The following is a 13712-nucleotide window of genomic DNA, read 5'->3' on the forward strand; positions in this document are numbered from 1 at the left end:
CTCCCCACGGAGTGCAATATTGGAAAAGGGAAGATGGAATGAGGGAATATAATTCCTCTGAGCACTCCCCATGGAATAGGCGGTAGAAGTCACTGAGGGAAGCTGCATCTCTACGTAATTATAAAGGAATATGTAATGAGTACACATTACTCGTGTATGATAACAAATTAAATAACAGACAAATAAAAAACATGTTTAATTTATTAACTACAATACATTAACTACAGAGATATTTATTACAATGTCCTACAATAAATTAACTTGTACATTTAACCTTATCACTTAGTTAACCAATTTTATAATAGTTAGATTTCCGTGTGATCAAATTTTAGATTTATTCCCCTTTGTTAATTGTAACGCCAGAAATTTAAATGATAAGTTTGTTACATGCCAATATTTAGTCTCGTCTTGTCTATATAAGCTTTTGACTCAATCTCAGACATTTTATCGGCTAATATTTTGGTGCAGTTGTGATAAAAACCTCAAATTGCATATTATTTTGTTTGTGATTATTGTATGAAAGAACACGGCTTACAAAAAGGGAATTTTATCTGCAGAGAAAATATCTGAAAAATATTTTTTTAAAAAAGGAACGTAATTTGAAAAAAGAACCCAGCCAGTATGTGGGACATTATTTGCTCGGTCCTTAAGACGCTTTACACACCGAAGCGAAAGGCAGGAACCGTGTGTGAACTGGCGTAGCTAGACATAAAGTATTATTATTCCAAAAGTCTTTTTTTGCAAACCACTTTCCTAATACAATACTAATACAATTTATTGAACAGCGTATAAGCCACAGCCGAAGTTAATATCAAAGTGGATGGATCCAAATGTTGAGAACCACTGGTCAGGCTGCATGCGTCTTCGGTATTATTGAAGTTAATGAATGTTGTATCTTGAAGGCTGTAATTGGCTATCGCCTGATCTAGTTTTATTGCATCGCTCTCTTTCAGGTGAGGTGATCTTATCAACTTCCAGATTTCATCTGTAAAGAATTTATTATTTTTTATTATATTTATAATAATATAATACTATAAGTAAACATATATAACACTAGCGGCCCGTCCCGACTTCGCACGGATGGACATTTTTACAACATTCTAAAAAGTGGTTATCGTGACATAACGATATTAGTTGGACATACAGTATCGCGAAGTTATTTGTAGTTATTGATATTTTCTTCAATAATGTAGGACATACTTTTGTTCTAACATCAATAGTTTCCGCAGCGCACGCGACGAAAGATACTTTATAGCATTTTTTACACCTCGAGTTACGTTACTAAAGTTTTAGTAAGGATCCCTAATCTTTTCTAGCAATAAATATAGCTTATGTTACTCAGGGTGAATGTAGCTTTTTAATGGTGAAAGAATTTTTGAAGTCGGCGAAGTAGTTTTTGAGTTTATTTATTACAACATACATACATACAAATACATACAAATACATAATACTTTCCTCTTTATATTATTAGTGTGGCTTACAATTTCCTATCCATATTTATATGTTCAATACATTTTTGATATTTCAATATAATACTCGCATATCCCATATACCCAAAGAGGGTTGACGTCAGGCAGGTGGCCGGTCGTAAAACTAAAAACCAAGTCTTTTTGTAATATGGACAAAATCATATTACGCCGACCCCAAATTATTGGGATAAGGGTAAGAAGATGATGATGACTCGCATATCAAGAAACAATTCATTATTGTGGTCCACAAAATAAAAACTGACTTCAATTGCGATAAAGCCACTTAATTTGATTTTAAAACGAAACTGCTGAATGGATTTTAATCAATTTTCTATGAAACCAATATGTAAGTATATTTTATCAGAGATAAAAAAAAATCCAAAGCAATTTACAACTAATGGAATTATGAGGTAATAAACGTACAAAAATTACGACTAAATTGAAAACATTCTTCTTTTTGAAGTCGGTTGAAAAGGAAAAAAGCTAATTAAGCCCAACATAAAAACTAAAAAACCTTAACTGAACGTGAAAATAGTAGTATAAGTATTTATTTATATAATCGCTTGATTGTAGTGAAATTAAGTGAATAATGACATGAGAGCTATTAAATAGTGACATCCATTGAATGAAATCACGACGTACATTTTTGTTCTATTATTTTTTTATGCAAAATAGACAAAATAAGGTTGCCGTATGGTCCCAATATAGAATGGGCCACCCCTTTCTTTCCCGTAGGAGTCGTAAAAACTAATTTAACTGAGTCTAACTAACTGAGTCAAAGGAAAAACAGCAGAGTCGCTCTTAAAACATCATTAACCCCTAACTGCTGTTACCAACCCGCCTGTCAAACATGGCAACTATTGGCAAAAGTCTCATTCATAGGAAAGGCCTATGCTCATCATTGAACAGTCAACGCCTGATTTAATGTTGATGATAATTCATAATAAGAGCTTATCGGTGAATTATTACCGAACAGCAATTTAAATAATTAGTCCCTTTTCCTTTCAGTTCTGTTTATTCAACATCTATTTAGAAAATAGCATAATAATATTACGCTATTTTCTATCTAGAAAACGTAACGTCCAGACGTATAAAAGAGGTGGAACAAAGGAAATAAAATTTAAACTAAATTAACGACAATTATATCATGCGGCTTTCCAACCGAATGATCTTGGCCTCCAGTGAAGCAACAAATTGCTTGGACGCTACCGCTTGTTAGAAAAAAAAACTTTAATGTGATCATTTGGTCATAAAAAAAAATAATTAATTCGTCTTATACAAAAGCATGGACATTTTATTGCGTGATAGAATTCGGCACGAAGAGATCCATTATGTTGAAGAGTCTGTGACCAATACAAAAGTACATTTTTTTTTAATATACTACTTAGAATGGCAAATAAACTGACGGCCCACCTGATGGAAAGTGGTAAACGTCGCCTATAGACATGAGCAGTACCATGGACATAACAGAGTATACTGTTTCGCACATGGTACCCCCCATGCGTTGCCATTCCTGAGGACTCAGGTGTTATTCCTCTGTACCCAGTAAATTCACGCCATATCCCACCCTTCAAACCGAAACACAGCCATGCAAACACAGCTGCTTTACGATTGAAACACGAATAGAACAGAGGTACCCAAGCAATCGATTTTTGTACAAAGTCTCCCTGTGGTACTTTAAAAAAAAATACTTTAAATATCTGCAATGAAATATTTAGTAAATAAAAAAAAAAAAAAAACATTTATTCATTCATGAATATCACTTAATATCAACAGTACTAAAAAGTATGTTCTAAAAATAATTCTCAATAGTTGAAACCACCTTCGGCACCCACAAATTCAAATTAATAAAGCAATTTGTACCACTTGACCTGGCTGAAGGTCAATGGGTCAAGTCGACCTATTCAAAAGGACCCTTCTATTGTATTGACATTAATACTATCTCTATATTAATTATTGGTTTCTATTGACCAATTTATTGTTAAGATTTTATTCAATTAATTGATATATCACCATTAGTTTTAGAGGCATCATTTAAGTATATACTTTTATAATAACATTTTAACTAGAGGATATATATTATATATAACAGTCTGGTGTATATACCAGAGCGAAACTTTGTACAAAAGTCATTAGCTTGGGTACCTCCGTCCCATTCGTGTTTCAACCGTAAAGCAGTTGTGTTTGCACGGCTGTGTTAGGATTTAAAGGGTGGGATATGGCAGTGAATTTATAGGGTACAGAGGAATAGCACTTGAGTTTCAGAAGTGACAATGCATGGAAGGTATCATGGGCGAAAAAGTATATTCCGTTATGTCCACGGTACTGCTCATGTCTATAGATGACGGTTACCACTTTCCATTAGATGGTCCTTTAGCTTGTTTGCCATTCTAAGTAGCATAAAAAAATATAGGAGATGTAAAAGAAAAATTGATATAAAGGCTCATAATAGGAACAATAGAAGTTAAAACAATTTCATAATTTTTGTGTCTAATTGTTTGTCTATGTTTGTTTCCAAATTTTATCAAAATTATTTGAATAGTTTAGTTTTTAAATCAAAATACGTGGTTTTGCCACAAGTAAAGTCAGTTTTTTTTTTTCTGGAACACAACTTTAACTTTTTAAATCTTTACCATACATTCGTTTGCCATTTGTCTATATGCCCAAATCCAAATTCGTTAAGCAATTCGTATTTGTTTATTGATACATTGAATACTCACATGTACTGCTGTTACCATCCTCGCTGTCGTAGCACGTAAACAGAACAGCGTAATGTTCATAGTCCACGTCCAGGAAAGAATAACTCTCGGCTTTTTGATCTGAAAATAAAATTGAATAATAATAATAAAAAAATAAAAGATCTCAGTGTGAATCATTTCTTGTAATTATTTGTATTTATCATTTCTTGTAATTATTAGTCCAAGAGACTACAGCATGGGGTTCTTCAAAAGGGGGGTAAAGAGGTTTCTTCAGGGTCGGCAACGCGAGCGTAATACCTCTGGTATTGTAGGCGTTTATAGGCTACGGTAAACGCTTACCATCAGGTGGGCCGTATGCTTGTTTGCCACCTGTGGTATAAAAAAAAATGTATTGGGCATGGGTAATAAAGATATCGAACCGATATCTATATATTGGGTTTCTCTGGAAAAAAGGTCATCACCCATTTCGATATCGCCCACATCGGTCGGATATCTATTTTCAAATTTTTTAAAAATCTGTTATCCAATATTATTTTTTTGGATAGCAGATTTTTAATATATTCGTTATTGGACCTGTGTATAAATATTGTGACTAAAATATATAGGTATTGCTATATATATATATATATATATATATTGTCCATACCTAGTTTGTATCTGTAATAAGTCAACTAACGTAATCTTTTGAAGGAAACAATAAAGAGTATCTATCTGTCTAATTATTATTTATTTTATAATTATATTATTGTATTATTTAAAACGCCATCAAGTACCTATCTCTATTATTAATAATAATGTAATTGTTAATTTTATTTGACAATATTGAATATGTACCTATACATATTTATTGATTTGACTTGATAATTGTTTGAGAATTGTTTTTTCTTTTTTTATTATTCTATAATCTTAATAATCACTAAGTTAAATTTGTATCCTTATTTAAGCAATAAATTAGATTTGCATGCCTACAATTTCAAGACAATTAAACAGATGCCAAAAAGTTTTGTCACATGGCCCTTATAATGTCAAATGTCTGTTTAAAGCAAATAAATATTTCATTTCAGCAAATAAATAAATATTTCATTTCATTTCTCTGTAGAACCTAAAGTTTGACTGGTAGAGAATGCCTATGTATAGTATTAAGTCCGCCTTTTGTATTACATTTTATTGGTCAATAAAATTTCAGTGTGTGGTCCAGCCATATGGTCCCAACATAGAATAGTTCACCCCTTCTATTCCTATGGGCTAAAAAGCTACTAAGGGAACTTAATGGTCGAGGAATAGGCAGCTGCTTTAAACATCATCAAAGTCTGTGGTCGCCATCGCGCCTGTCAAGCGTGGCAACTACTGGCAAAGCTCCCCTTATAGGGAAGCCTTATGTTCAACAGTGGACAGTTAACAGCTGTTATGATAATGATGAAAATGATGAAACTTATAATCACCTGTATAAGTGATCAACAATAGATCACCAGTCGTCCCATTACTGTTCGGGTCAACAGTGATGGCCACGGAGCCATTGTAGTAAGAAGCCGTATTGTTTGTTACCCAACTGATAGAGACATCAGTCGAGTTCATATGGTTGAACATGAGAGTGGCGCAGTCCGCGCCATCTATCGGTAGATCTGTTGCCGCTGCTGCAATGTACCATTTTCCATCAAGCTGAAAAAAATAATATAATTTTTATTTTAATCGATGATAATGGAATGGAAACTAATGATTAATAATGGGCACAATTCATGTACTTATATTTATTATTATTATTATTTTGTTTAAGAATTCTCGCCACTATCTTTTAGCTTTTGTCCACAACAGAATATCAGTGTTTTGCTCTATAAACTGAGTTATGACCATTTTGTGTCCCTATGGCGCACTTACGAGAAATTACGTAAACCCTTTTAAATACTTTCTTTTTGTTTTTTTTTTTTTGTATATGTTTTATTTGATTTCTTTAAATTGGTACCAATATCCAATGTAATTTGTGTACTGAAAGTGATGCAAATAAATTATATCGTCAGTCGTAGAATACTGACGGATCTATATATGTAATCTTTGTCAGGTCCGTCAGTATTCTACGACTATGACGATATATCTATCTATCTAACTACGCCTGCGCTATTGATACCAGAGAAGAAAGATAGGTGAGGATCAAAACAGATCAGTAGTCCTTGTGTGATGAATTCATTAATATTAACCACGATAATTTCCAGAGGCAACCGCGTGGAGGTCGACCTGGCAGGATATATTGCTATCAATGGGGCTGCTAATTCTGAAATCTTACTACGACTAAAAAATAAAACTATAACTAGACAATGTCAAAAAAACAAGAAAATGTCGCCGTATGGTCCCGGTATAGAATGAGTCACTCCTTCCTTTCCCGTGGATGTCGTAAAAGGCGACTAAGGGAACTTAATGGTCACAAGACAAGGGTAGCAGCATCTCTCTTAAATAACCAACAAAGCCTGACTGCGATTGCCAACCCGCCTGTCAAACGTGGCAACTCCTGGGTAAACCCCCCATAGAGGGAGCCTTGTTCAGCAGTGGACAGTAAACGACTGACATGATGGTGTCAAGGAAAATTAATTCGAGTGACTTTAATAAGACCTATAGAAACCAAAACAATAACTTAAAAAAAATTTAGTCTATTTATCTGTCTGTATCGCACTGGAATCACGCACTATATACAATTTAGTGCCTTAATGGCCCCACACCCTACAGCTTAAATGGTCGCGTACAACGCGGTTTCAGAAATGTTTTCTCCTACGAACACTCAGGTTATGGAATCAGCTCCCTGCCGAGGTTTTCCCAAGAGACTACAGCATGGGATTCTTCAAAAGGGGGTAAATAGGTTTCTTCAGGGTTGGCAACGCGCGCGTAATACCTCTGGTAATGCAGGCGTTCATAGGCTACGGTAACCGCTTACCATCAGGTGGGCCGTATGCTTGTTTGCCATCTCAGTGGTATAAAAAAAATTAAGGCACTAAATTGTATGCGGTTTTATAGCTGTATTTCTGAAGGTCTGATTTAAAATCTGGTGTTCATCTTGATAGGGCAAATCTACAAGTGGTCTATTTCATTGTTTTTCTTACTTGTGATATAAACAAGTACACAGTAGCGGCCTTAATATTAGTCATCATCATCATCATCATCATCATCACCCTATCAGCCGTTATTTATCCACTGCCGAACATAGGCTTTCTCCATACTGTGGGTGAATGTTCCCGTCCTTATGGCGGTTTACGATTTGGGGGGATTTAAATTAGTAATTAAAAAAAATTAATTAAACTTTATTAAAAACTAGCGGCCCGTCCCGGCTTCGCATGGGTGGACAGTTTTACATTTTAAAAAGTGACCATTAAGGCTGCACACGCGACGGAAGCTTAAAAATGGAGTAACTTCTCCCGTTTTCCCAACATTTCCCTTCTCTGCTCTGCTCCTATTGATCGTAGCGTGATGAAAAGTATACTATAACCTGCCCAAGAGTATAAAGAATAATTGTACCAAGTTTCGTTAAAATCCGTCGAATAGTTTGTGTTTTTATAACGAACATACAGACAGACAAAAAATTTACTAATTGCATTTTTGGCGTCAGTCTCGATCACTAATCACCCCTTGATAGTTATTTTGAAAATATATTTCATGTACAGAATTGACCTCTCTACGGATTTATTATAAGTATAGATTAAATTAAATGAAAAATTAAATTATTTATTAAATATAATACAGCTGGAATGAAAGTTGTATGAAAATTTATTATTGACTTAATAATTATGTGATTTTAAAAATATTTAATGAATTAACAATATGAAATCTGTTAGCTATAAATATTCATATCTACAGAACCACACTTTCCTTTAATAATAATATACAGGGTGATATCAATATTATAAGCATCCTTTAAAAAGAGTATTGTGCCAACACTGAACATTTTCACCAAAAAAACATCCGAGTCAAAAACTGACAAAAAAATTGAAATTTTTACATTATCTCATATAAACAAGACGCTTTCTGTTGTAGAGTTACGCTTTTATTCGCTAACAACGTCAAACGTCTCATGAACTCTTTTGTTTCTTCTTTTAACCCTACATTTCCAATTTGAATGTAAAGGACAAAGCATTATAATAGTTAAAATAAGTTTTAGTTTTTATAAATAACTGAATTAGTATGGAACACACAATGTTCTTTACTGGTCTTCAAATTTCTATTTCACGAAATTTCTATCCTAATATGTACATCGATTTAAAAAATGTATTTTTAAATCAAAATTTCAGTTTTATAATTAGAAATCTAATAATAATAGATTCTCAGTTATATATACAGTTAACAAATTTGATTTCACTCTGTATTAATTATCTACTTCAAAGAGGAAGAGTTTCTCAATTCGTCTATATTTTTTTTAAATATATGTAACGCGTTTTGAATTGATTTTGACTTTCTACAATTAACAGGATTTATTCTCATTTTGATCTGTACTTGCAATTTTTTTATGCACTAAAACACTGAATAATTTCTTTGTTATTTGTAATTTATTCTATAACAATTGTAACAAAAACGGACGTATATAATCAACGCCACCCAGCAAAGTCGAATGCATAGAACAAGCGTCTGTCCTAACCTCCGCACGATATGCAAATTTAAATCAACTCTATTCATTACGTGTTACAGTCTGAAATAGCTAAATAGATACGACCTAAAGATAGAAGTATGACAAAATCCAATTGTATCTAACAAGACACCTTCACGGATCAAGTTGATACTAGACAAATATAATAACAAATATTGACTACGCCTACGCTAAATATCTTTTTTTTTCCTTTTTTACTAAATTTTTCTATGGTGTCCCATATCATATTAGCCGTTAACTGCCCACTGCTGAACAGGCCTCCCCCATAGACTGCCAAATGGTTCTGGCCCTCTTCATCCACTGACTCCCTACCTCGACTACGCCTCGGCCCACATTTGCACGTTCGTCCATCAATGCCTCAGTTGCTGGCCGCTGCAGTAATGTACTATTTATTAACCTACATTATTAACTTTTGTTATTTTATTAAAGGTCTTTTTTTTAATTTTTTTTGTCCTTTTTTGACCCATGTCTCTTTGCAAAATATGTAGATGTAGTTTCACAGATGGAAAATTCCTTTACAAGGATAATTTGATTACAATCAGTAGAGTGAAGATTACAAAATTCGTGCAATATTACAAAATTCGTGCAATATTACAAAATTCTATAGAAAATATTTCTATATTATTATATGATACTAACGTCCTGCCCCGGCTACGCGGGAGATTTTTTTTTTTAATGAATATACCGCTAATGAAAGTATACCAGAGGGAGACTTTGTACAAAAGTCGTTTGCTTGGGCACCTCTGTCCTATTCGTGTTTCAACCGTAAAGCAGTTCTTTACATGGCTGTGTTTTAGTTTAACGGGTGGTATATGGCAGTGAATTTACAGGGTACAGGGGAATAACACCTGAGTCCTCAAGAATGGCAACGCATGGAGCGAAATTGTATATTCTGTTATTTTCATGGTACTGGCGTGTGTATAGGCAATGGTTACAACTTTCCATCAGATGAGCCGTCAGCTTGTTTGCCGTTCTAAGTTGCATAAAAAAAGCAATTATATTCGGTAATAATCTATAAGTGATTTCTATAAGTGAAAAAAAATATAAAATCAGCTAAGCACTTTTGAGAAATTAGCAGCGAACTTTATAAATTGGCAAACATAAAAGATCATAGAAAGGTCGTAGTACATACATACATATATGTCACGCCTGTCTCCCATTAGGGTAGGCAGAAACAATGGAACGCCAAATGCTTCGATTCAAACAAACCTCTTTCGCTTCTTCCACATTAATCAATCTTTTAAAGGTCGCAGTATCACAGGTTATATTCTGCCTGAAAAAGTCCCTCTTCCGATAACAATAATAATAGTAATTTTTGAATTTGTCCATTACAAACAACATACAAAATAGCAAATTTCTCTCTACAATACTAGTATAGATTGGTTTCTTGATATTCCTGTACAATTTACAGTAAATAACACATCAGTTAAATAATTACTGTTATTAAAACTCTATCTCATTGTAAAGTAAATTATTTATGATCATTTATGTACAGTACAAATATGTGACACTTATTTATTTATTTATTTTTTTACAACGCAGGGGGCAAACGAGCATGCGGCTCGCCTGGTGATAAGTGACTATTTTATTAATTTATGATGACAGTATGTCGCCTGTTCTATCTTATTCAAGTTCAATCTACACTGACGAAATTAATTATAATTTAATTATAATAATTAATAAAATTTTGCCGTGTGGTTTCCTAACACAGACTAAGCCACCCCTTCTGTAGGTGTCGTAAGAGGCGACTGAGGGAATATAGTGGTCGAGAGATAAGCAGCAGCAGGTAGCAGCGTTCCTCTTCAAAATTCAACAAAGCATAACTGTGATTGCCTACCCACCTGCTGAGCGTAACGAATACTGGCAAAATCCCCCAATAGGGGGAGGCCTAAAAGTAGTAAAAAAGTACAGTAACAGTAGCAAGTCGTCATATATATACATACATACATACATATATATATATATATATATATATATATATATATATATATTTTTTTTTTTTTTTTTTTTTTCTTGTCACTGATTATCCCAAAGGTAGACTGGTAGAGAATGCTATTTAAATGAATAAATATACTGTGATGTCCATGTTGCTGTTTATGTGACCGGTTGGCATACAGTTACCATTTGCGATCAAGTGAACTATCAATTTGTTTACCATTCTCAGTTGCAAAAAAGTTTTCTAATATTTTCTTTTTTATTTATTAATTTATTTAAATTTGACTGACCAATAAAATGTGGTACAAAAGGCGGACTTAATGCTATAGGCGTTCTCTATAAGTTAACCTTTAGAATATGCAGAGACACTCTACGTTGGTTTAAAAAATAAAGAAACTTAAAACTTTAAAATTGTATTAACTACTAGTTTTTGCCCGCTTCTTTGTACGTGTGATTTCTGTAGTAGGATAACTTAAGTAAACCACTTATAGATTGCATCTTGAAATAAAATATACACCATATTTTAATTTACAATTTAAACCACAATCACACTAAATCAGGTATTATTAAAACCGTATCCAATTTGGTACAGTACTTGTAGCGTGACGATACAAACATAAAAACAGGCAGACAATAAATGGCTGAAATATTTATTTTACTTAAATATTTCTCTCATATGTACACAAGGAATGAAATGTTTTTCGAAATTTCGGATCCGAACGAAACAAAAATTTGATGTTAAAATTACTTGATAGATACCATTTAAAAATATCAAAAATGCTAAAGTATCGTTCCTTTTTACTTTTATGGTAGGATTTATAACAAATGAAATGTTAAGCTCCATTTATAGGGTCGATTTTGGTACGAACAAAAACACGAAATTGAGCCTGAAAATTCGGAAGCCCGAAAGTTCATGGTAGACTCCCACGTGGTGTGGTTACAATTGTTTTTAGTAATTAATAGGTAATTAGAAAGTGCATGTGTTCTAACTTACTGCTTTCCAATCGAGCTCCCTCGGACTGACGACAGGACAACTGGTATTCAGCACCACTGATTCGACACTCAGAGCACAAAGACAAACAAACAGTCCGTATAGCAACATGGTTTATTAGAGTATGAACAACGAACGCCCCTCGACAACTGGCCGTGACGTACCACGCTTCCTTCTTTATATTGAGAAGATTTTTTATTACTATTGTTCTTGGCAGCGAAGACTTGATGATTGGGTTTGTAATTTATGCTTGTCACAATAGAGAATGCAGGTTCGATGTTCGTGTGAAGTAATTTTCTTGATAGTAACTGATATTTGCATTGCATCTTTAGTGCAGTGTGTAATATTTTATTACAAGAAATCCTTTTTTTTGTATACTATTATATATATTATATTTTTTTATATATCTATTTTATATGATAATGTAATAGTAACCCTACCTGCGCTATCGGTATACGCTGTCGGGGCACCAGTGAGGCATAACAGAGGAGGATGAAACAGGTCAGTTGACCCATTGTGACGACTTCAAAAAGAATTAATTAAGATAGTTTTCAGGTGAAACCGTGTGGAGGTCGACCTGATAGAATACTTTGCTAACAATAGAGTTATTAAATCTCCAATACTAATAATCCCTTACCCCTTGAAAGACACATTTTACCCTTAAAAAAAGTAATTTCAACATGACAAAACATCAATGTAAGACGAAATGTGTTCCTATATTTATAACACGAAATCAAACCCAGTAGATTGCAAAAGAATTACCAAAATCGGTTCAGATTTTCCAACATAATCGCGTAACATAATCGCAAAAACATTAAAAAATCCTCTTACTTTTGGAAATTGTTTAAAACAAGATTTCAATTTTGACAAAATTAATATGGGGAAGAAAATGGTATAGTAATTTCTATTTCGACTAAAGGAAATCATTTATAAAAAATTACAATTTTGAGAAAAAATATATTTATGAAAGAAAGGAATATTTTTATTCAAGCAAACTTATATTTTAAATAGTCATTTTTTCATGATTCTTCCACCTGTTCAGAACGCAATTTCAGCCAAAAAGAACGAGCAAGGAACTCAGCTGTTGCATTTTCAAAAAATTGAATTGTTTTTGTTCCATAATTAACATATAACAAACAAATATAATACACATAATCAATATAGTATATTTTAATATATATATAAATCGTCCTTGGTCAGAAATTATCTTACTTGCTTATCTGTCAAAGAAAGTCTTACATAGATCAATATTTTTTAACAATCTATAAAATAGTTCAATAAATAAATAACAACAAAAGATCTACAATCTATTGTGATTTATATTTTTTTGTCTGTTGCAGTCTTATCAAAAGATTTACTTCCGATTATTCCAAGGCTCAAGTCTAGAACAATAGTTGAAATAAAATAAAATAAATAATATAAATAGCAATATCCGTAACGTTTTATTAATCTCATTTACAAGATTTTAATTGTATTATTTAATAGTTTTTATAAATTTTATGTTTATCAAACACAAAGCATGCTGTGATTGCCTATAAATGTAAGAACAGTTACATTTAATCTACCAGTGTATTGTACTAAAATGTTTAGCTGTATCTTGTGTTGGTAATCCTATAAATAAATAAATAAATCTTTATTCTATTCTCTACAACTGTCTTTAACATTATTATTAAAAAAAATATTACTTATTAATTTGTTTTCAGAATTATGCAAAATTGCTACAATAAACTATCAGAATCGAAATATAAAATTGCCAGAATAAAAAAAAATATGTAGCCCTATTAATATAATGAATTAGAAATTTCGTAACGATAGATGAATTCGAAGAAGAGGCAAAATGCTGGGCCACCTTATACGACATGACGATTTTTTTAAGAGCATAGAAGGAAAAATAGAGTGCAAATAAAGAAGAGGAAGACCGAGGAATAACTACATGGGACAGATAAAAGAAACACTAGGTGTCATGTCGTATAAGGAGGTCAAGAATATGGCCTGGG

General features: G+C 32.8%; 1 protein-coding gene across 1 annotated transcript; it reads right to left on the bottom strand.

Annotated features, from left to right (window-relative positions):
* Positions 1-200: 200 nt before the first annotated feature.
* LOC113522597 (lazarillo protein-like) lies at positions 201-11878 on the bottom strand. Its single transcript, XM_052900606.1, has 4 exons — positions 11719-11878; positions 5611-5827; positions 4190-4288; positions 201-985 (listed from the first exon to the last, which is right to left on the bottom strand). Exons 1-4 carry the CDS (start codon positions 11824-11826, stop codon positions 765-767), a joined length of 645 nt encoding a protein of 214 aa, XP_052756566.1. The 5' UTR covers positions 11827-11878; the 3' UTR covers positions 201-764.
* Between the last annotated feature and the right edge of the window lie 1834 nt (positions 11879-13712).

The sequence above is a fragment of the Galleria mellonella genome, unplaced genomic scaffold, assembly GCF_026898425.1.
Source record: "Galleria mellonella isolate WM207_F2 unplaced genomic scaffold, CSIRO_AGI_GalMel_v1 utg65, whole genome shotgun sequence".
In the NCBI taxonomy this organism is placed as follows: Eukaryota; Metazoa; Arthropoda; class Insecta; order Lepidoptera; family Pyralidae; genus Galleria; species Galleria mellonella.

Coding starts and splice junctions, on each gene's coding strand:
- LOC113522597 (XM_052900606.1), bottom strand. CDS start 11,826: ATGTTGCTATACGGACTGTTTGTTTGTCTTTGTGCTCTGAGTGTCGAA. Junction 5,828..11,718: donor GGGAGCTCGATTGGAAAGCA/GTAAGTTAGAAC, acceptor TATTTTTTTCAG/CTTGATGGAAAATGGTACAT. Junction 986..4,189: donor GGATGGTAACAGCAGTACAT/GTGAGTATTCAA, acceptor AATTCTTTACAG/ATGAAATCTGGAAGTTGATA.